The sequence below is a fragment of the Camelus ferus genome, chromosome 6 (genome assembly GCF_009834535.1).
Source record: "Camelus ferus isolate YT-003-E chromosome 6, BCGSAC_Cfer_1.0, whole genome shotgun sequence".
Taxonomy (NCBI): Eukaryota; Metazoa; Chordata; class Mammalia; order Artiodactyla; family Camelidae; genus Camelus; species Camelus ferus.
In genome coordinates, this window is record NC_045701.1 from 31,168,017 (window position 1) to 31,191,934 (window position 23,918).

At 39.6% G+C, this 23,918-nt stretch overlaps 3 gene segments (V, D, J or C); all 3 read left to right on the forward strand.

Annotated features, from left to right (window-relative positions):
- Position 1: 1 nt before the first annotated feature.
- LOC102522458 lies at positions 2-18,593 on the forward strand. The segment is given in 3 exon segments: positions 2-210; positions 415-716; positions 18,579-18,593. Coding segments are annotated over 3 exon segments (366 nt in total).
- Positions 7,623-8,718, forward strand: LOC106728573. The segment is given in 2 exon segments: positions 7,623-8,017; positions 8,182-8,718. Coding segments are annotated over 2 exon segments (414 nt in total).
- On the forward strand, positions 18,591-19,289 carry LOC116664180. The segment is given in 2 exon segments: positions 18,591-18,730; positions 18,870-19,289. Coding segments are annotated over 2 exon segments (468 nt in total).
- Positions 19,290-23,918: the final 4,629 nt, after the last annotated feature.

A 23,918-nucleotide genomic window follows, 5' to 3' on the forward strand; every position in this document is an offset into this window, starting at 1 on the left:
CACAGACCACGTGGTCTATGAACAGAACACACCCTCCTTCCTGTTTGGGGGAGTCACATCAGAACCCAGGTACTATGTATATGTGTTGACAGGGACTCAAAAACACAGAACTGTCAGCTCAGGCAGAACTTAACACATCTGTGCAGCGGAGCCCATGCCTCATGCCGCTCTCCAGCCTTCTCGGGGTCTTCCTGGCCCTCATCTTCTCTGGTAGGGATGGTTCCAAACATGGGTGGGAATGTTCAGGGTGAAAGGATTGCACGTGGTTCCTCACAGGGACTTGGGGAGGAAAGGAAGATTGGAGAAAAGCAAACATCATTATTTCAATTTGGCTTTTCTTTGAGACCTAAATTAGTCTCATTCCTACATTATTCTACTCACTACTTCAGCTCTGTGTTTTGATTTTCCCCACAGGATCAGGAGTGGCCCAGACAGTTACTCAAGACCAGCCAGCCGTATCCTCTCATGTGGGGGAGACAGTCACCCTGAACTGTCGGTATGAAACAAGTTATAGCACATACTATATTGTTTGGTACAAGCAGCCTCCCAGTGGAGAGATGACTTTCCTTATTCAACAGTATTCATCTAGCGGGAATGCAAAGAGTGGCCGCTACTCTGTAAACTTCAGGAAAGCAGAAAATTCCCTCAGCCTCACCATCTCAAACTTACAGCTGGAGGATTCTGCAAAGTACTTCTGTGCTTTCGATGGAAGCACAGTGCTTGAAGTAATAGGACAAGCTGAACAAAAACCCCAGAGCGCAATAAGAGAGAGCTCCCTGCTGCAGGAGCCAAGCCGAGATGCACACCTGCAGCCCCCAGACAAGACACGGCAGCCCTGTGGGTGTGTGGTCTGTGGTCCGGATCAGAAGACTGAATTCTAAATAAAAGCTCCTTTTTATGTCATTTGGAAACAGGTGTCCACTGGAACATTGTACTAATACATTCTCAGTCTTTAATTTTTGACATTAAAACAATCCTGCAGAATAAAGTTGACTAAAATTGAAAACTTTCCTCATAGAAATTTAAATTGATGGTTTCACTTAAAGAGACATCACAAAGCTGGGTCCCGTTCCCTGGGAACATCAGGAAAATCACTTCCTTATTCCTTTCCTTTTAGGCCATGAGTCAGTTAGGGCACAATCAGAGAAGCAGAACCGCATAGAATGAAGGTTTAGCTATAAGAATAAGAACTCAGGCAATTGCTGGATGCTGTGGAAGAGTCTACATAAAGCTATTATCTTTGCATCTTGTGTTGAGCCTGAATTCACTGTTAAGTTAACTGGGGTGACATTTGTGAAGGAAAGTTGGATGGGGACAAACGCATGGACAAGCTGTGACTTGTAAGGACGCACGAGGACCAGTGCAGACAAGGGGAACACTAAAGCTGTCTGTCTCTCACCTCCTTCCGTCTCACAGCACTGGGTGTCCTTCAGGAGCAGTGGGTGTCATTTGCCATCATGCTACACGTACACTTGGTCCAAGACAAAGAGAAGATGAGGAGGAGATGTGGTGGGAGATGGACGAATTGTGAGTCAACAGCAAGATGGGCTAACCCACCAGCAGCAACATGTGTGAGCTACCACAGTGCCTGGAGCCCTGCACCAGCCAGCAAGACATGAAAAAAATGGCTGCCTCATGACAAGTATCTTCTAAATCTTGCACAAGTCTCTTTCATAGCCAATCCTAACCCAGGAAAACACAGGGAAGCAAATTCTGGGAGATACATTTACAGATAGTCACTTAGGGACAGTACAAAATTACTCCATTACCCTCCTTGTCAACCAGGCATCATTCTGTACCACTTTTAACCCAATTACTCTTAAATAAAGAGGATGAAAAAACCTTGCTGCCAGCTAATATGATGCAATTATTCATCATTCAACCTAAAACATGCTAATTCTCTCTTGCAAGGAGTAAGCCAAGTTCATTTGTCTATTTTGGGGTGATGTTCTTTGCTCTTCTAGCTGGGTCACACTCTCCCATTGAATCCTGTTCCTTAACTCCTGAGATATAATGAGATATAAGATTGGCATATATTAGCACATCTTATGTTATTATATTTATGCAAAAAAGACATGGGAGATAAAAATGGTTAATGCGTTCATAAATATATTCATATCAAAATGAAAAAGAAATTTTCATAACTGTCATCATTCTTGCTTCTGGAAATGGCCATATGATTGCAGCTGGTATTTAGAACTGACTACCTCTTCCATTACCCAATGTGAAACCTTTTTCTCAGAGCAAGCACCTCTCCCTACTGCTTTACTTGACTTTCTAGAAAATAAGCTCCATGTTCAGGAGAAATGTCATGTGGAAAGCCATGAAAATGAATCAGGATTTCTGCAGGTCCACCACTGTGGTTTTGGCAGAAGTTTGCAAGACACTGAAAGCAAATACAAGGGTCTATATAACTGAAAATAATCTTGCCAGGACTCAGGGAAAATTGATACATTGTATTCTGGGAAACATCAGTAAGAATGACACCTGACTTCACATCAGAACAACAGACATCACCAAGGGAAATCATTTTTAAAGCATTTAAAGAAAACATAAAAGTTTGAAGCTAACTTCTTATAAAAGTACACTTTTAAATTGTCTGTTAAAAATCTCTGCTAAGAGATTGGAAAGTCAATGCATAGACTGGTAAACTATATTTGCAATACATATTTTGGAAAAAGAACTCAAATGCAGAATGCATTAAAAACTCCTATAAATCAATAAGAAAAGAAAACAGTTAATGAAAATGGTAAAATCTTGGATATCCAATGCAGAAATATGATATTCAATAGCCAATAAATATACAAAAAAACCCTTATTATTATTATTCCTTAGGAAAATGAAAATAAAATCTCAAGGAGCATTTCATTTGTGTCCTTTCAGCACCTTGAGTGTATTCATGTAGCTAGAAGAATATAATCCCGAGAGGAGAGGGAAAATTAACGTGTGTCCCCAGGAAAATAAGCGATTAAGTAAATTTCCGAGAAGCTTCCATCACTGAACTGATAGGGAGAAAAGAGCAAACAGTAACAGATCGTAGATCTGGAAATTGAAGGAATGGCAGGTTTTATTAGGAAAAAACAAAGTTTGTATTTATTGATTTACTATATGTCAGACACTGTAGTATGCATTACAGATTCACTACCTAACATAAATATCACAAAGTATATGAGACATGGTTTATTGTTACCTTTTTATAATCTGTGGGAAATGAGAAACAGCTTTCTTAACTATGAAAATCATCTCTATCTTTCACTGTCAGCCAGAATGTAACATCTTACTGGGCTCCTAGAGTGTAAGACTTGGATATGGAAAAGCACTTCATCCCAGAATAGGGCAGTTGGGAAGTGTTAGGGATGGTGACATTACTGGTTTAAACTGGAACCTAAAGGGAACTAGGAAAGACGGTGCCAATCCTGGGTACCAATTGCCCCAGAAACAATAGATGAGGAAATCATCCACTACCCAGTTGACAGCGCTGAAGGCTTTAGCAAGGTTCTCACATGGCGGTGTGCTGGGGAGAGAAGGGGCTGCAGGGTAGGGAGATATTATTCCTTAAACTCTCCACCCACGTTTCCTTATCAAGACCTGTGCTTATTGCCTTTGCCCTTCCTCCTGCAACGCTACCCCCTCAAACATCCACATGCTGTACCTCTGACTGCCTTTATGTCTTTGCTCAGATGTCACACCTTACCTCAATCTTTCTATTTTCCTTCCTTGAGAATCAGGCTCTAGCACACTCGCTGTGTGAAAGCTGAAGCACTGCCACCTGGTGTCCTGCCGAACTATTTTGTGAGGCTCACACTGGCCTCCCTGCTGCCCTCCAGTGCTCCTGGAGAAGATGGTGGGGAAGCCTGGTCACACAAGCCACTGGTGAGCCAAAGTCCGAAACTTCCCCGTGCAGAAACCATGAGAGGATTCAGGAGGACCAGCTGGGTTTTCATCTTTTGCCTGCCAGAGGTGAACGTGATCAACTTCAAGAGACAAATATCCTACATGGGATGCCTTGGACGGGAGAGCAATAGGCTGCCTTGGGAAGAAAGCTGAGAATTGTTGCACAAGGTGGGAATTTTTTCTCCAGTAAGTGAAGTTGTGTCCACTGCTCTGTCCTTTCTTGTATATAGAAATATCCTGAGAAGTGGAATCAAGAGTCAGCAATGGGAAAAAACAAACAATAGTAGCAACTACTGCTTGGTATACTCATTGCACATTATAATATGCCCCCCAGTCTCTCAGTACAACACCCAGTGGAGTGATTTCCCATTACAAATAAGAAACATGGTGGACCATAGCTACTTAGGATAACGCATGAAATCTGCCATGTACACTGCCCAGTACACCTCAGGAAATACTGAACTTTGTCTTGTGGATAGATTCCTCTGTAATTTTAGACTCTGTCCCCCAGCCATCACCCTCCCCCAAATTTTGTTCATTGCCTGCATCTGGTTGAGTGCCTAAGCTAGAGAAGGTGACGTGCAAGGGGATTCGCATGTGCGCTCTCACTGAATTCTCATTAAAACTCTTCAAGGTTGGACCCATCCACCTTAGGGCAGGACTGTAGTAAAATGCTTGAGACCACAGGCTTGGGTTGCATCTGAGATCTACTACTCATTAGTTGAGTGATCATGGGACAATTATTTAATATTTTTTGTTTCAATTTCCTCATATCTAGGTGGATACTGAATGTTTCTACCACACAGGAGCTTATCAGAAGTGGATGGGGCGATAAGTGCCAATGCTGAGGTCAGTGCTCAACAGAAAGATGCTGGTTACTTCTAGAAAAAGAAATTGCACATGAGGGAGGTTCACTGCCTGCCTGGTGCTGCAGAGTCAGTGTCAGAGTGGAGCCTTGGCGCCATACCCTGGTGAGAGCGGATGCCTTTCCTCACCACATTGACACCACCATTGAGAGTCACTATCTCAGTACAGCATTGTGTTTTCTTTAAAGTGCTTATCACTCTTTAGAATTATCTTATTTTTTTAAATATCCATTTATTTGTTTTTCCTCCTATTGCACTATAGGCCATTTAGTTCCTCTTCACTACTGCATCCTCCATGCCTGGACACTGCTTAGCACACAAGAAGCTCAATCAATATATATACATTGTCACCCAGCAGGACACTATGGAGCCTTCCCAGAACAGAACCCCTGCCCCCAAACCATGTCCTCTGCCTGTCACTTGTATATAGAAAAACTTTAGCCTCCTAGGCCTTCCCTGAGTTCCCAAGAATAAATTAATCAGAAAAGTGAAAAATGGTGGAAAGAAAGGAAAACTGTCAAGCAAGACAAACTAATAATAGTTTAGCCATTAAACAAAGTCAAGGACCTTTACTTCCTCCTCAAGGGCTATACAAAATATTCTGAGGTGTGTCCTTTGAGCTGTTTTGCAAATGCTGAAACCCCCACCAGGTGGAAGAAGTTAACTGGGTGCTCCCACCAGCATGCAGACCCCAGACCAGTTGGAACCAGAGGTTGATGATGCTGGCCCCTAATTATCTCACCACCAACCAATCAGAGGAATGTCCGTGAGCTGACCACACACCCATAAACCCACCTCCCTCCCCTTGGTCTTTAAAAACCTTTCCCTGAAAGCCATTGGGCTGTTTGGGCCTTTGGAGCCCTACCTTCCTGGACTCCTTGCTTGGTGCCCCGATAAACACTGCACTTTCCTTCACCACCACCGGGTGTCAGTAGATTGGATTTGGCGCACATGGTTGACCAGACCCACGTCTGGTTCTGTAACATACATATGTTGAATAAATATACAAAAGCTAAAATTCTATCTAGATTCCATGCTATTCAAAGACTAATATAAAAGGTTGAGCTTGACTAATCTTTATGTTGTTTGCTTAGAATTGTCAACATTTATGTCCTTCAAGTCACTTCAGGCAAGATTTATTGAATTTATCTCATGGTCAATTGGCTTGGCCTCTGTTTCAGATAATTCTGAGGCTTGAGGCTGCAGGAATCTGCCCTAATAGTTGAAGGAATGCTCCTGGCTCTTTGTTGGAGGTATCCACTGCTTGCCCTGGACACAGCCCCTCTAACAGGTGGGTGAATTTATCATGGGATTAGTATTTTCATCAGAAACAATTTCCAAAGGACGTGGCTGTCTGAGAGGTGTGGTGATGCCCTCACTGTCGTATCAGCAGGTGGACTGAATGCTGTGACCTGGAGAACCAAAAAGAAGGACCCTGACATGTAGTGGTTTCTGTTTGTCTAGCAGTTCCCTCCTAACCCTACACCTTACACTTATAAGTTAGGAGACACTAATGAGACTTTTTAGGATTTCCTTTATTAACCATAGCTGCATCTCTTTTCTTGCCATGGAAAGATAAAGATTAGCCATTGAAATGCCTTGCAATTGCGTTCCACTTTTTGAAACACCATTTAAGTTTGAGTATATGGAAGGATCGCTTCCCTGATGTTAGCACCTGCCCCATACTGTTTCCTTTATTTCTCTGGAAAGAAGCTTATGTAGTCAGTTTACACTACCATTTTCCCAGAAGCACATTCTGATTCTGAACAATCTTAATCAATGATATCCGGTAATATTAAAATCTCCCTGGACATATTACATTTTTCCAACTATATTTTGAGCTCACAAGGAACAGAGAATTATGCATTTATAATGTTTGGAGCTCCTGGGGAAATTCTGGACACCAAAATCACTGTGTAAATGGCTATATGCATGCAGAATCAAACTAACATTATTCCTGGACTATGAAACAGGCAAGTTAGAACATAATTCTCATTTAATTTTAAGTAAGTTTTGGAGGTATAATTAACATTCCATAAAATTCATCCAGTTTGAATTTACAGTTCAATGATTTTTAGGAAATTAGCTGAGTTTTGAAATCATTCCCGTCATCGAGATTTAAAATTTTTTATAACCGCAAAAAGATCCTTTGTGCCCAATTAGTTAATCCATCTTCCAACCCTTGGACCTAGGCAACCGCTGATCTACTTTATCTCTCTATACATTCATTTTCTGAATATTTCATATACATGGAATCATTCAGGATTTGACTTCTTGTGTCTGGCTTTTTTCATTAACATAAAGTTTCTGAAGTTAATTTTTGCTGTAGCATATATTGGTATTTAGCTCCTGTTTTGCTGAATGGTAATTCATTAGTTAATATACCATGGTTTGTTTCTCCATTCACCAGCTGATGGACATTTGGATTGTTCCCATTTTGTGGCTCATAGGAAGAGTAACCACAGTGTAGGCTCCCATTATTACATTTAAAACATTTACTGAGCATCACAAGTGTACATAACGTGGCAGAATCCAAACACCATAGACTCCACACCAGACAAGAATGTGTTCTGATTCTTACCCAGCCACTTCCCAGATGTCTGGACTCTAGGGAATAACTCAGTCTATTTGAGCTTTAGTCTTCTTGTTTGAAAATTGTGACTAATAGTAGCTCTATTGTGTCACTTTTGTCTCGGAATATTGTACATACGGCTAAAGCACATGATATGTGTGAACATTTATAATTTGGGGGATTTCAAAGTTTTAAAAATTTTGCTGAAAATTCATATTAAAGTTTGCTAGCCAAAATGTTTTTCCTGCCGCAGACTGTCATCCTAGTGTCCCAAGCTGAACACTAGCAGTCCACCAATAGTCCGCCCACTTCTGAAAGGTTGTCGGTTCTCTTTGAGTTGTGACTCAGGGGAGATGTCCTAAGTGTTTGTGAAGCTGGTCTCAGGACAGCGGGTTTGATCCGTCCTTTTGAACCAAAAATAAATAAATAAATAAATAAATAAATAAATAAATAAATAAATAAATAAATCTGATTCTAAGGCAGAAATGGTTGGTGTGTTTCTAGGACATTGATGGGGTCTTGTCTCTGATTGGCTGGGCAACCAGATGCAGAATCCTGTTTTCTGAAGCAGAATATTCCACAGGTCTAGACTGCAGAACGTTCCTCTGCTGAGGACCTTGGGTAGGATAAATGGAGAGGAATCCTTGGCCGGTCTCATTGCTGATCCTGTGGCTTCATCTTGGTGGTAAGTTCAGGGACAGCCAAAGCAACTCTGAGCAGTCTGGGGTGGTGATGGGGAAGGAGGAGGATGCAGGCAGGCACCTCTAGGTTCTGTCTGGGAAAGTGTGAAGACAGTGAACCCTCTGTGCAGAGATCAGTCTCTATGTCTGACTTTGTCTTTCTGAACAGGAGGGAGCCTCCTCTTGAGCATGAAACAGGGTCCTCCATGGTTGCACGTTCAGGAAGGAGACAGCACCAATGCCACCTGCAGTTTCCTTTCCAGCTCTTTTTATGCTTCTCACTGGTACAGATGGGAACCTGCAAGAAGTCCCCAGAACCTGTTTGTAATGACACTAAATGGGGATGAAAAGGAGGAAGGACAAGTCAGAGTCACTCTGAGTACTATGGACGGTCACAGCTCCCTGCACATCAAAGGACCCCAGCCCGAGGACTCAGCCGCATCCCTCTGTGCCTCCACACAGTGCCCTGCAGTCACCTGCAGCCCCTGCCCAAACCGGTGCCTGCTGCTGCTCTGGTGCCAGCGTTGATGAAGAGGCAAAAATCGGGTAGAAAATGCAAATTCAATGAATTACAGTGTTTTCAATAATTCAGTCACTGTTGCTCCCTAAACTACCTGCACTGTTACTAAGCATCACTAACCTGGACTTCTTGCAACATATTAGCCGTGTCACTGAGTCAGATCCCTTGCTTCCTCTTTTGCCAGGATTCCAAGTGAACTAGATAGTAACTCAAACCTACCTAAAACAATCTGGTTAATCTACGGTAATATTTACCCTCCCACATTGGGACTCATCCTAAGAGCTAGTCCTTCTGTCCGATTTCTACACATGCATGAACGCAACATGGGGACAGGTGGAGAAGACTTTTCTCACACACCTGGCATGGAATCTGCCTGTTTCATACCAGAACAGGCAATTCCGCTTCATTTAACTCATTGCAGATTTTGGTTTACTTCAACCTTTCCCCTACATGGACACATGTTTTTCACTTTTCCTCATGGGGGCTATTTGCATTTTTGAAAATCACCCGTAATGACACTTGGTCTCTCCTCCAGTGTCTCTGACTGTGATATTGAACAATAATTGAACTCTATGGTCTGAGTTTCTTCATTTCTAATCCCCAGGTGTATGAGGCTGGTTGCATATCTGGCGCTGCACTCACTCTGCAGCTTTCCAAATAATCCACCGGTTTAATACCCCATCGTTCCTCTGGAGACCTTTAATTCTGGAGGCTTTCTGGATTTTGTCAACAAGATCAACTTCCTTCTGTGCTTCTTCAAGCAACAGCTTGAGATGCAGTTTTCTCCCAACGTCTACATTAGTAACTAGTTATCCAGCTGCTGTCCAGCTTCCTGAATTATGTTGCTATTCTCTCTCGCTGTCTTTTATTACGTACTATTTTTTTCTCTCTTTCTTTTTTTGTAGATTTATGTTTTTAAAATCTTATTACTGTCATTTTCTCATGCTTAGGAAAAAATAATACATATTATAAAACCCATATTGGATTGCATACAAATCCCTGACTGGAACCAATTAAGATGTACATGCATGAAAGATTTTTTTTCAAAGATCATTCACAGGCAGTAATGAATATCTATGACCATCAGACGGAATGCCTGAATCCGTTCTGCTCCATCTAGCAAACTGCATGTTTAGAACTGAAAGTCTGAGTACAAGACTGAGTGAGGAGAACCCCCAGCTCACTGCACACTCGTGCTCGTGGAGTGAAACAGTATGGAGAAGAGCTGCTGGTCAACCCCCGAACTGGGTCCCCATCATTACTGGCACAAATATCAATGGATGAAAATTCTAATATTGTCAATAATGATCCTGTGTCTTTAGCTAACTCTGAATATGTAGAAACATAAGGCACAGAAAAAAGCAAGGTCAAAATTTGGCACATCTGCTCATTGCTGCAACACAATACTTCATGGCATTTCTCACCATAGAATAAAAATTTGACTTTGCTTATACAGCACTTCAGCGTAGAAAGCTACTTAGATGGACCCATGACTCCACCTTCCTTGGGCCCATGCTTGCCACCACGTGAGAGGGTAAAACTCTTCCACACAAGTAAGTGTGCATGTCTTTATGAAAGTCACAAGTAACTAAGGAAGCGTGTCAAAAGTCTCAGTTTTGGGTGTTCTCAATGATCTGAAATTGAAAATAGTCTGTTAAATATTGATTATTTGCTGAGTTACATGATCTTTTAAGTAGTCCCTCATTTTTTTTTAAAGTTATGTCACATGTAGTGAGAAGAATGAGTGAATTATAAACGCCACATTGAACATGAAAAGCTCCACCTCCCTGTTTACTGCAGGGCCCCAACGTGAGCAATCAGCCAGCTGCGCCTGTGAGTGGAGACCCAGAGCTCCCGTTCCATCCCAGCAGTGGCAGCAGGGCTTTGTGACACATACGTGAAAGGAAGTTTGGTGAAAAGGGCAGATGCCCCAGGCCCAGCTGTCAGAGGCAACCAGAGAGAGAAAAAGCACAATTTATTCTTGCCAACTTCTCACAAGTCCTCACCAGGACTCTGCTCCACAGGACCTCAGTGCAGTTGTGTTTTGCTGCATAAAAATCACCCCAAACCTCAGCGACTTGCGACAGCCACCATTTTATTACCTCATGACACTTCTGCTCCAGCTCACACCTGGGGGCTTGGCTGCTCTGGAGCACCTCAAACTGCTCACTTATGTCTGCAGTCTCAGTGGGAGCGCCTGGAAGCTGGGCTCAGTTGGAACAGACATGGCCGGGTTCACCTCTCACTCCAGACGTCCTCAGAATGACCATGGCCCCCACACAGGTCTCTCTTCATGGTCTCTCTGGGAAACTGCGCATCTTATCTGGTGACTTTTTGTCAAATTACATTGATTTTTGAGTCTCTGGTATGTGGCAAGGTAACATACTGAAACAGTAAAGATGAACTCTAAGTTGGATAATTTACAAAGCTTAACAATCTGTATGACAGCAAAGAAATAGGTGCTTTTTATCTTCCATTTTGATATCATGGTTTGCCTAAGAATAAGTCAGGAGTCTTCCCCACGTTTAATAAAACGTCTGTGACCTAATATGCTCCATTGACACATGTAGAGACACACACGATGTGAGTCTGATGAAGCTGGACACGACAAAGGAAATATATTATTTCCTCCTGATGCCTTAGTTTCAAACCACAGGGTCCATTTTTAAAAGGCAAATCACTCCTCCATAAACAATATCAGTATGTGTAAACGCTGTCTTTTCAAGCCTTGACAAACCTACATACGACTTGAATTAGAAAGCACTCTGTAAGGAATTGGTTAGAAATTCAGCAATTTCTGATCTAGTCACAGGGGGGCAGCATCTGCAAACACAGACACCCACCCCCTTCTGAAAATAGCTGAGTGAAACATGGTAGGTCTGATTGGCTCTCAACCTGCAGTCCCTCCTTTCCCCTTTCTTTCCAAAAGGTAGTGGCAGGGTTTGGAAGAAGCTTGTACAAGGGAAACCCATCAGGTTTGGTCAGATTCAGCAACTGTTTCTGAAGAGGAATAAAGGGGAAGATGTTTCTCATAACAACGATTCTGATCTTATGGATGCAAATATCACGTGAGTTTGGGATTCCCCTGGTTGCTCCCAGAGAATTCAGCAGAGTGGGTTATTATCTGTAGGCAACTGCAGGAATGAGATTTTCTCATTGAGAGATAAGATGTTGAGAAAAACACAAAAACTAAAAGGAAGAAAGAGGTAGTTGGGGAGGGAGACATGGAAAGAAGGAGAAAGTACACAGAAGAATGAGAAAGACCATTGTAGCTGAGAGAATAGACCTCTAACCAGACCCTGATGCCTCCCACTGTTTTTCTGAACAGAAGTGAATGGACAACAGTTAAAGCAAATTCCTGAATTCGTGCCCCTACAAGAGGGAGAGAACTTCACCACATACTGCAATACCACCAGCCCTTTAAACAGCTTACAGTGGTATAAGCAGCAGCCTGGGGGACGTCCAGTCTTCTTGATGACATTAACTAAGAGTGGAGACGTGACGAGGCAGGGGAGACTGACAGCTCGGTTTGGAGAGACCAGAAAGGACAGCTTCCTGCACATCCCGGCCGCCCAGACTGCAGATGTGGGAACCTACTTCTGCGCAGGGGCACAGCGCTCTCAAAGCACCTGCTGCCTGTCCCCAAACCTCGCTGTGGGGCTCCAGGAGCAGCTCCTCCTCAGCTGTCCTCAGGGCAGGAGCCAGAGAAAGCTGAAGTCACAATGTCTATGAAGAAATGAATTTTTAACAACAACAACAACAAAAAATCCCCAGTCTCATATGTTGTTACTGCAGATTTCTACCGAACAATGAGGAAATATTACCACAAATTCTACACAATTTCTTCCAGAAGATAGTAATTCCTCACCAAGTTTTTGAAGCTAGTATTCCCCTGATACCAAAATCAGATAAAGACCATACCAAAAAACAAAAACAAAAACAAACTGCAGAGAACTATCCTTCATTATTATAGAAACAAGTTTGTTAACAAGATATTAGCAAGTAGAATTCATCAATATATAAAAAGACAAATATATCAAGGACAAATGGATTTTTTTTCAAGGATGAAAAACTTTCTTCAATGTTTGAAAATCAATTGATAAAAGTCACCATATTAACAGAATAAAAGAAAGAGTCATATGATCACATTAATTTATGTAGAAAAAGCATTTGACAATATTCAACAGTCACCATGGTGAAAACTCTGAGAAACATAGAAATAGTGGGGAATTTCCTCAATAGCTAATAGTATATTTACTGGTAAAAGTCTATGTACTTTTCTCTAAGACTGGGAACAAAGCAAGAATAACCACAGTCTTCACTCTCCTTTCAGCATCCTGCTAGACATTGTAGCCAGGGCAATAAAGCAATTAGATATAAAGACAACTACAAAACACTGGTACTTAAAAAGATGCAAGCAGCTATTTGCTCTAGCAATTATTCTAGCAAGCCCTTATTCCCGGTGGAATTGCATAGGTATTTTTGGAGAAAGTCAATTGATAGAATATGTATTTGGGCCTATTTTTGACTTTGATTCTGTTTATTGGTGTCTTTATTTTATCCTCATACCAACAGAACATTCTGTCTTAATTACTGGGCCTTCATGTATGTTTTGAAATCCGGAAATGCAAGTCAAACTTCCTTTTTCTTACTCAAGATTTATTCTAGGTCTTTGCATTTCCACATAAATTATAGAATTAGCTTTTACCACAAAAGATTACTCATCATTTGATTGAGATTGTGTTGAATTTGTGGATTCATTTGGGAAAACTGACATCTTAATATATGGGGTCTTTAGATTCATCCGATATTCTCTTCATGCAGGCCTTCTCTAATTTCTTTTCTTAATGTTAAAAAATTCTTGTAGAGTACTTGCATGCCTTGTATCAAAATAGTTAACAAGTATTTGATAAATGACATTTTAATACATTTTTCTAATGTTTTTGTCTGGAATCTAGAAATGAAATTGATTTTGGGGTTTTGTGAAGGAAAAACCGGGCTGGTCTGACAAGATAACTCATAAGTCTAGGAATGTGAAGGAGAGGCTGGGCTGGGCTAACAAGTCTAAGTATTGGAATACTGATCTGAGTTCTGCTAGACTAACTTGTAAATCTAGGTTAATTAGTGTTGGTTTGCTGTTCATGTTTTTTGCTAGCCAGCTGGATTTTCAAAGATACATATCTGGCTTTGGAATGTTGGTTTGCTGCCTTCCCGCCTCCACTTTTGTGATGATAATGCTGCTAAAGCTGTTCCATGCCTATTGGCCGAATACCCCAAGCTTGTACTTTACCCTATAAAACCTCATGTGCACATCTTGAAGGTGCTCAGAGCTTCAGAACAGAAGCCCCTCTGAGCCCGCCGGCATAATACATCTGAGTACTCCAACCCTCCGAGTGGTGCTTGTTTCTTGACTGGCCTGTCGTTTCCGTAACATTTCAATGGCCTTGTTAACTAACACACCTGTCAGTTCTAGTTCTTACAGTTTGTTCATGGACACTTTTACATTTCCTGCCTACACAAGTGTGTCACCCATGAATAAACAGGGTGTAACTTCTCCCTTCTGAAACTTAATTCATGTTATTTCCTTTTCCTGATTTGACCCAGGCCCCCCAGAACAACCATGAATAAAAGTGGGTATAGTGTACTTGTCTGTTTCGTGATCTTGTAGTACATAACACTGACTTTTGGTATTTTGATTGATATACTTTATTAAAGTCAGGAATTTATCTTGTTTTATGGGCATATTCACCATACACAAGTGTTAGCCTTTATCAAATTCTCTTGATTTTCTCAAAGTAAATTTTGGTTTTCATCAAGAAAAGAAAGACAACAGCCCCTCATGTGGTCTTAGAGATAAGATCCTCTAAAATTAAAAAAACTCTGAAATGAGACAGTAGACTAGAAAAACTTATTTTTAGATTCTCCATAGTCACAGTATTTTTTGTTGTTCTATATTATTCAGAATGACACTTTGTGTGGTTTCTACCAGCTTCTAAAAATTAAAGGCAAAGAAACTAACAAACAAAAAAAGTTATTGTTAATTTTCTGATGCCTTTTGCTAATATAAGAAAATAATACATTCCTACCAACCTTAAATAATTTCAGTTTTATTTATTCCTATATTTTCAGTAGTAGTGCTTGTTGACATGTGTGTGTATTTGTGTGTGAATTTCCACGGAACAGGTCCCTCTTGAGGGCCTCAGCTGTGTCAGCCACTCTTATAAACACTATCTTTTAAACACGGGAAGGTTAGACAGAAAGGAAAATTAAAGAGCAGCCAGCAACTGAGCATAACGGGGGTATTACTGAAACAACGCAATAAAAAACAATTAAAACCTTCTGTGAAGTGTTATAGGACTAAGAAACAAAAATGAGTAAAGAGGTATTACAGCTAATTGCTTTTTACTATTTTACTTTAAGCCTGTAGTGTCTTAAAATCTTGAATCTGTGGATGTCTTTTGTTAGGGTGGACATCTTGACAATAGTAATCCTTCCTACTCATAAACATGGAATGCTTATCTATTTATTTCTATTGCCTTCAATTTCCTTTATCAATGTTTTTTTCTTTTCAGAGTAAAGATCTTTCACCTTCTTGGTTAAATTCATTCCTGGAATTTAATCTTTTTCATTTAATTTTAGATTGTGTTGTTTTCTTCGGTTATCTTTCTGATCGTTATTATTAGCGTGTACAAATGAAACTTTTTCTGTATATTCATTGTGTACCCTGCAACTTTATTGAATTTATTTATTAGTCCTTAAAGTGTTCTGTTGGTGTCTTCATAATTTTCTACATTGAATATCAGGCCATCTGCAAACAGTGACAGCTTTATTTCTTTCTCTCCAATTTGGATGTTTTTTATTTCTTTGTTCTGTCTGATTGCTGTGGCTAAAATCTTAAATACTATGTTAAGTACAAGTGAAGAGAGTGGGCATCCTAGTTTTGTTTCTGATCTTAGAGAAAAAGTTTTGGTTTTTTAATCATTAAGTATAAGGTTAGCTGTGGATAGGTCATAAACGGCCTTTATTATTTAAGGTATGTTCCCTCTATACCAAGTTTATTGAGAATTTTAACATAAATAGATGCTGAATTTTATCAAATGAATTTTCTCCATCCATTGAGATAATCATGTAACTTTATCCTTCATTCTGTTAGTATATCACAGTGATTGATTTGTGGATATTCAACCAACGTTGCACACCTGGAAAAATCCTACTTACTCATAATGTGTATGTATTGTTGAATTCAGTTTCCCAATATTTGCTGAGGGTTTTTGCATCTCTGAGTTTTGACCTGTATTTTTCTTTTTTTGTAGTATCATCGTCTGGTTTGTGTATCAAAATACTGCTGGCCTTATTGAAAAAGTTTGGGAGTACTCACTATTCTTCAGTTTTCTGGAAAAGTTTGAGCAGGATGGGGACTAACTTTTCCTTAAATGTTTGGAGAATTCCCCTGTGAAGCCACAGCATTCTCTACATCAAGAATCAACAAAATATGACCCATGACCAAATCTATTCAGCCACCTATTCTTGTAAGAAAAGTTGTATTGGAGCATCGCAGCGCTCATTTATTCATGTATTATCAGTGGCTTCTTTCATGCCACAGTGGCAGAGTTCAGTAGCTGCAACAGAGACTGAGTGGCCTGCAAAGCCAAAAGTATTTACTATTCTACCCATTATGGAAAAAGATTGTAAACCCCTGTTCTGCATCATTAGTCATCAGGGAAATTCAAATTGCTACCACAGTGAGACCACTATACACCATTACGTTGGCTAAGAGTAATAAAGCAACAATATTAAGTGTTGACAAAGAGTTAGAAAAAGTAGTTTGATTTAGAATCTACTTAGTGTTCTCTTTAGTGTGAAGGGCTCTCCTTGATCTGATGTTGCTATTACGGGAGGAAAGACAGCCCCGTGCAGTGATTCAGCTTGAGGACCAGTTCCTGTCTTTGAAGGGACCCTAGGGCAGGTGAGGTCCCTCCATGAATATATCCGAAGCCCTGTTTTCTCCTGGTAGGTCTAGCATCCCAACCAAGGCTTCCAGATCCACGTGAGACACACCTCAGTTAGCGGAAACAGAGGTTTCACAGGGGGAAACCTCATCAAGGGCAAAATTTCCTTCTGTCCTGAGAAATCATTGGCCTAAGAAGAATACTCAGACATTCATATCAGTGCTCTGATTGATGCATGGATGGTAAGCATGAACATTTAAGAAACCTTATACAATTGTACAGTGTAACTTCTCTATAGGGCCACAAAGGGGCAGTGGTGCTTCAGAAAAGATTAACATTTGTCCCACATTCTCCAAGAAGCCACAAATTAGCCTTTAAAAATCTAATGACTTTTTAATCTCCTATTAGCTTCAGTTTTGATCTATAAATTATGCATATTTGTATGTGGATAAGTATGTATGTATGTATGTATGCATGCATGCATATATCCATCTACCTAAGTAGTATCTGTGTATATTCTAGTCTACTAGTTTGAAAACTATGACTTTGGAAATCAACACTTCTTTGACTAATACAGGTTGTTCTTCAAGATCAGGACCATATTAGCTTCTTGAATACAAATTTATAATGTTTCCACCCAGACACAGCCCAGTCTCCAACCACTGAGTTAATCTGTGCCTAGAATTCCCTCACCCCATTTTTAAAAAGGAAAAACTGCTGCTGGTGTAAGTGCCAATCCAAGCATCCGTCCATTGGAACCATTGTCTCTCTGGGCCAGAAGTAGAGCTCATTACTGGTTTGTTTGTTTTATTTTTTATTTTTTTGTCACATCATATAGATACACATTTCTCTTCAGCATCTTTTATCTGAAAGTACTCAAATACTGGGGCTAGGTTCGCTGAAGACTGGGATTGTGTCTCTTTCAGGAATGAGACCCAAGTATTGCTCATGTACTAGCACTCAGTAAACATATATTGAAGCAATGCATTAATGAATAAATAAATGAAAAGAAAACATATCAAAAGTTTAACAATTAAGAATCCCCTTGGAGTGCTGGAGTCAAATGGGATTAGTCTGAGGAATGGAACTCTTACTGTCTCCTGTTGGACTGAAATGATGCTTTTCTTGGACTGGATTTGAAATGACATCAAATACAGACACAACAAAGTTCTCTCTGTACTTCAGAAAAGTGTGTTATTTCTTTCAACTTCTATTATTGATAATGCAGAGCAACACTATTTTTAGGGATGTTTTGGAATTTATCCTTAATTTCTGTCTTTACATCCTGTTGTGTTAGCATCAAAAACCAAATGGATTTTTTTTGTATTTTTGTATTCTACCTATGAGGATAAAGGTTGGATAAAATAGTAAATGTTTGATCAAACCCATGATGAGAACTACCAAAAAATGTCACATTACTGAATGGTTGTGGCCAGATCTTCTAAAGTGTACAGAATTTTTCTAGCCTCTCTTATGTGTTTGGTGATTGAAACTCCTCCAGACCAGATAATTCCAGTACTTCTCAATTTATAGTCCCCATGTATATTATTAGAAATATTTCATTGGCCTGGTTTATATTTTAGAAGAAATACAAAGAAATTAAAATTGATTTGACTGTCTTCTATCATTTCTTAGGGTCATGTAAATTGTGGATACACCTGAAAAATTATATTAAAATTTAAGTTCCATGAGGGCAAAAGGGCTGTCTATTCTTTCTCTTCTGATCCATGACTTTTGCTTGTAATGGTATATTATGTCCCTTGTGTGTCCTCAATAAACTTTATTTTTATATTAAAAAAGAAATGCCACTCTCTGTACTAATCCTGGGACTCCATGGGAGTCCCTGTCTCCCCTACTGTAAAATCATATCACCCCTATTGACACATCAAGGTGCCCTTGTACGTGACATTTAACGTTCTAGGAAGTGTGAGGAGAAGGAAGAACAGGATAGAGGGAGATAGTTTGTAACTGATCATGTTTCATGTGTAAATAGGGGATTTCTGGTTTTCAATGAAATTTTCAGCAATTTTAAGTTAGGGCAAAAAGGGGAAGTACTTGCTTTGCAAAAATAGCTTTCAGTGAAAGTCCTTGTGAGAGGGTGGGGCCTCTTGAAAGCATTACAGCAGCTGTGAGCTTACAGTCAGCTTCCTCGCGGGCTGCGAAGACCAGCTGTCACTGAGCTTTTGTGCCAGGAACAATGGAGAGGATTCTGGGAGCATCGTTTTTAATTCTGTGGCTTCAACCAGGCTGTGAGTAATGGAGGAGAAACCCTAGGATAAGTTTAATTTGGGGGAATGAAAGATTGGGATACAGACAGAGTCATGCTGGTAGAAATTTATAGGATGAGATATAAATTTGCAGATCTAATGAATTTTTCTTCTTAATCAGGGGTGAGTGGACAACAGGATGGAAAAAGTGACCAACAGCAGGTGAAACAGAGCCCTCAGCCCCTGGTAGTCCACGAAGGAGCAATTTCAATTCTGAACTGTACTTATGAGAACAGTCTATTTGACTATTTCTCATGGTACCGGCAATACCCTGGTCAAGGCCCTGAATTCTTGATAGCCAAAAGTTCAGGTGGGAATAAAAAGGAAGATGGAAGATTCACAGTTTCCTCCAACGGAAATGCCAAACACTTCTCATTGCACATCAAGGACTCCCAGCCCGGAGACGCAGCCACCTACTTCTGTGCAGCAAGTGCACGGTGCTCTCCAGGCACCTGCAGCCTGTACCCAAACCTGCAGCCGGGGCTCCATGAAACCCTGCTATGTAGACAAACTGTTCACAAACATACACACACATAATCCATTTGGTCATAAATAAGTCTTAATGCATAAAAAATCTGAATTTATACAGAATTTATTCTTTGACTAAAACTGAATTGATACAGTAAATCAACTGCAAATAGATGTCACCAGAAATTCCCAAATATTTGGAAATTATGCACTAAGCTTTAACTAGCAGGTTAAAGAAGCAATTAGAAACACTATCAGAAAATACTCAGAAAAAAAATCTAGTGAGAACACATATATAAAAGTAAGAGTGAGAAGCAGGTAAAATAGTACATTGATGAAAATTTATCTTTTAAATGTTTATATCACTAAAGAAGAAAGGTTGAAAAACTATTATCTAGGCCTTAAATAACAGAAGATAGAAAAATAGAATGAATTAATCACAACATCAGCTAACAGAAGGAAATAATTTTTGTAAGTGAAATTATGAAATATAAGCAAACAATAGAAATATCCATAAAATACAAAGTTAATTTTCTTAATATGATTAATCAAATTGATAGATTTCTAGATAGAATTAAGAAAGGAACAAGGAGAAAAATGCAAATTATAAATATAATGAATGAAATAGAAAAATGTACTGCATAGTCAACATTAAAAGGATAGTAAAAGAATATCATTATCAAGTTTATGCCACCAGATGTAGACCCACATGTGTGGGGAAACCTGATATCTTTGACAAAGTTGAAAAGACAGTTCAAAGGAGGAAGGGTAGCTGGATGAGCAAGTGATGCTGGGACCATTAGATGTTCAAGGCAAATAATTCAACCTTTGCCTAAACCTCACACCTTACACAAAGTTAGAGGACAGTCCCAAAATGGATCATACAAACAAGTATAAAATGTGAAACTATAAAGCTTCCAGAAGAAAAAATAATAGAAAAATCCAATCAAAAAATGGACAAAAACTCACACAGACACTTTACCAAAGAGGCAATGTGGTAGGGAAAAAAGCATGTAAAGAAGCACATGAAGAGATGTTCAACATCATTAGCCATGAGTGAAATGCAAATTAAGGCCACAATGAGATACCACCCCACATTTATCACAATGACTGAAATAAGAACACTGACAATATCAAGTTTTGGCAAGAATGCAGAGAAATTGAATCACTTATACATTGCTGGTGGGTGAGTGGTCCAGTCATTCTGGAAAACAATGCAGCAGTTTCACATAAAGCTAAACATTCACTTACCTTATGATCCAGCAATCCACACTCCTGGGTATTTATGCTTAAGAAATGAAAATCTTATGTCACACAAAGATCTGTACATGAATATTCATGGTGGCTCTGTTTGTGATGGCCAAAACCTCGAAACCACCCAAATGTTCTTCATTGGGTGAACAGATAAATAAGCTACAGTACATCTGTCCAATGACATAATATTTATAGATCTTCCACAATTCCCATGGAGTTAGGTCCCAATAAGCCATCATAATTTGAAAATAGTGTAATAAGTCAAAAATGTGTTTCATACATCTATCCTACCAAACATCATAGCTGAGCCTAGCTTAGCTTAAATGTGCTCAACATTTACATTAGCCTACAGCTACAGGGGAAAATCATCTAACACATAGTCTATTTTATACTAAAGGGTAGAGAATCTCATAATTTACTGAGTACTGTACTGAAAGTGAAGGACAGAATGGTTGTGTGGGTACAGAATGGTTCTAAGTGTTTTGGTTGTTTTATCCCATGGTGAGGGGAGCTCAGCTTGCACAGCTTCACCAGACAATATCACATGCATGTTACTAGCCTGGAAAAGATGAAAATTCAAAATTCCAAGTGTGGCTTCTACAGAATGCATGTGGCTTTCTCACCACTGTACAGTCAAAACTACTAAGTTGAATCATCATAATTTGGAGACAGTCTGTAGTGACTAAAAGGAACAGACGGTTGATACATGCAATAAACTGGATGTACCTCAAGGGTGTTAATCTAAGTGGAAAAAAAAAAGTCAACCCCCAAATGGTGCAGGGTGTATGATTACACTTACTGGCTTATTATGGTCCCACACATGATGTATGATTTTATTTATACCACATTCTCAAAAGGACAAAATATAAAGATGCAAAAAAGATCGGTTGCCGGGAGTTATCAGGGGATGCACGGGTGTGGAGCGTGTGTAAAGTGAATTTCTTTAGGGTGATGAAACTGTTCTGCATCTTGATTTTAGTGGTAGTAATAAGAACCTATACATGTGATAAAATTTCATAGAGCTATGCATCAAAAAAGTGCATATAAAAATGAGTGATTCAGAGTAAGGCCTGTATTTTAATAATATTTCATCAATATCACTGTCCTGGTTTTGATCAATGTACTATGGTTATGTAAAATATTATCATTGGAGAAAGCTGTGTGAAATGTAGAGAGAACTCCACAATACATTGGCAACTTGTATGTGAGTCTAAAACTATTTCAAAATAAAAGTAAGCATGTGATGCAACCATAAGATCGCTGGTGGGAGTGTAAACCGGGCAACAACTCTAGTGATTTCTCACAGAGCTAAACATACACACAACCCAATGGCTCCACTTCTAGGCATTTACAGAGGGGATTGAAAATATGTCCCCAAAAGACTCGTAAAGAATATTCATAATGGAGCAGTGTATACATCTGATTAGAGTTCTCTTCATTGGACTGAGATATACAAGATTAAAATAGGACACAATACCTAGACTGTAATGCGTGTTCAGTATCAGAGAACAGCCATTATCAAGGATGGAACAGGCAGAGACAATAGGGAAGATCTGGGATCCTCAATAGTGATTCTGTGCCTTCGTATGATATGTGATCTTGGTGGGAGTGGTTATAAAGGAACCAAGGGGAGTCTGAAGACAAGCAAGAATAACTCAATTATGCTCATGGGGATTCTCCTTACGGGGTGGTAAAACAAAAATAAAATGTTTGAAATTGGATAATTTGACATAAACAACTTCAGTATATGAAATTTAAGGACAACATGGAAAAGAATATTCATTCCTTCAATGTTGAGAAGGGGAAATATTTTTATCTTGGAAAACATTTATACTGGTAATAGATTTTTTTTTTAATATTTTCACTGATTAAACAGCATTTGGGGAGAGGTTTTGTCCTCCTGACAACTATAATAAGAATTGTGGAATTGTACCAAATGATACACAAGCACTCATAACAAGATAGCCAAGTATTTGGATTTGGAGGACCCATGGATTCTTGCTTCCTAGAATTCCTAATAAGTTAAGCATAAAGTTATATCATAAATGAATATGATTTTCTGCTGTTACTGTTTGGTTTTCCAATACACAACTGGAAAGATTACAAAAGTCAGCAGCCTATTTTGCTAGTATTTGTCTGAGAAGTGTTTGCTGTTGTAAAGTTACCAGACCCCATGGTTTGGTGGGTAAGAAGGAAGGAAAGGAGCTGAGGGCTCCTTGATTGTCTTTTGTAGGGAAGCCGGGAATGGGTGAGCATAGTTCACCTTAGAATCGAACTCAGAGGCAAGACAACAATCAGAATATGAAAATGTGTTTGCAATCACAGCATGATTCATACTGCATTTATTTCTGAGAGGGCCCTCAATTTTATCACAGATTAATTTATGAAATTTTGTAATTACTTAAAGTAATAAATCTCCTTCCCATGCAGCTTTCAGTATTAAACTCTAGCTTGCCCTTTAACAGATATAATCATTTATCATTAAAGTGTAAGGAAAAGCAGAACAATGTTCTCTAGAGGCTGAAGCCCCCAACCTGGTGTCACAACACATTGAGACTTGATCCAGCTAAAAACTACATTTCAGAGGCAGCTGCTGCATTGCAGCTGAGGACTTACTGTCAGAAACCCAGAGCAGGGCCACTCCAACAAAGGGGAAATCCTGCCATCAGGCTGTCCCCAGCCTGCCCTGGAATTCATGGTCTTCTCTGCATAGTTACAGATAATTGTAAACCAGGTCGATCGCCTGCCTGTCAGCACTCAGTGGTGAAATGTGAGAGAGGAGTAAATGTCTCAACTAAATATCCACTCGTCTCCCTGCATCACTCATTAATGAGTTATTTTTACTTAAAATCAAAGGACTGCCTGTTTTAGAGGCATTGTCTGTGATTTCTTTTCTAGTTGTCTATTTGCGTTTGGTCCTTTTATATTAATCCACCCATTAAAGCAATGAAACCACATGGAAGACTGACAGCGACATTCCACATGACATGTAACAGTATACACAAGTGCAGTCACCAGCTCTGTGGTGTTGACACACACTGTGTCTGCAGACTGTAGACACCACATTCTGTAGGAGTGTGTTATAGCACTGGGTCACAGAAAGATCTGACATGCTTCTTAACTTTATTTCACAAGGACAAAAATAACCAGACACTGACAAGTGAGACTGAGCACTTTGGCCCAATGGGATAGAAAATGTGACGTCAGGACAATTCGAGGACTCATGATCTAATAAGCACACTTCTACTTGTGGAGGCAACTGGACTGAATATCGTGATCCTCTTCAAAGTCTAATAAATAAGACTCAATGTCAGATTTCCAAAGAAACAGTGTTTTATTCCTGTTATAATTTCATAAAAACATAAACAACTGAATAGAATCTGAAAGTCATAAGGATTGATTTATCATTTCATATTTAAGCACCTTTCTTTACTGAAAAACCTGAGTA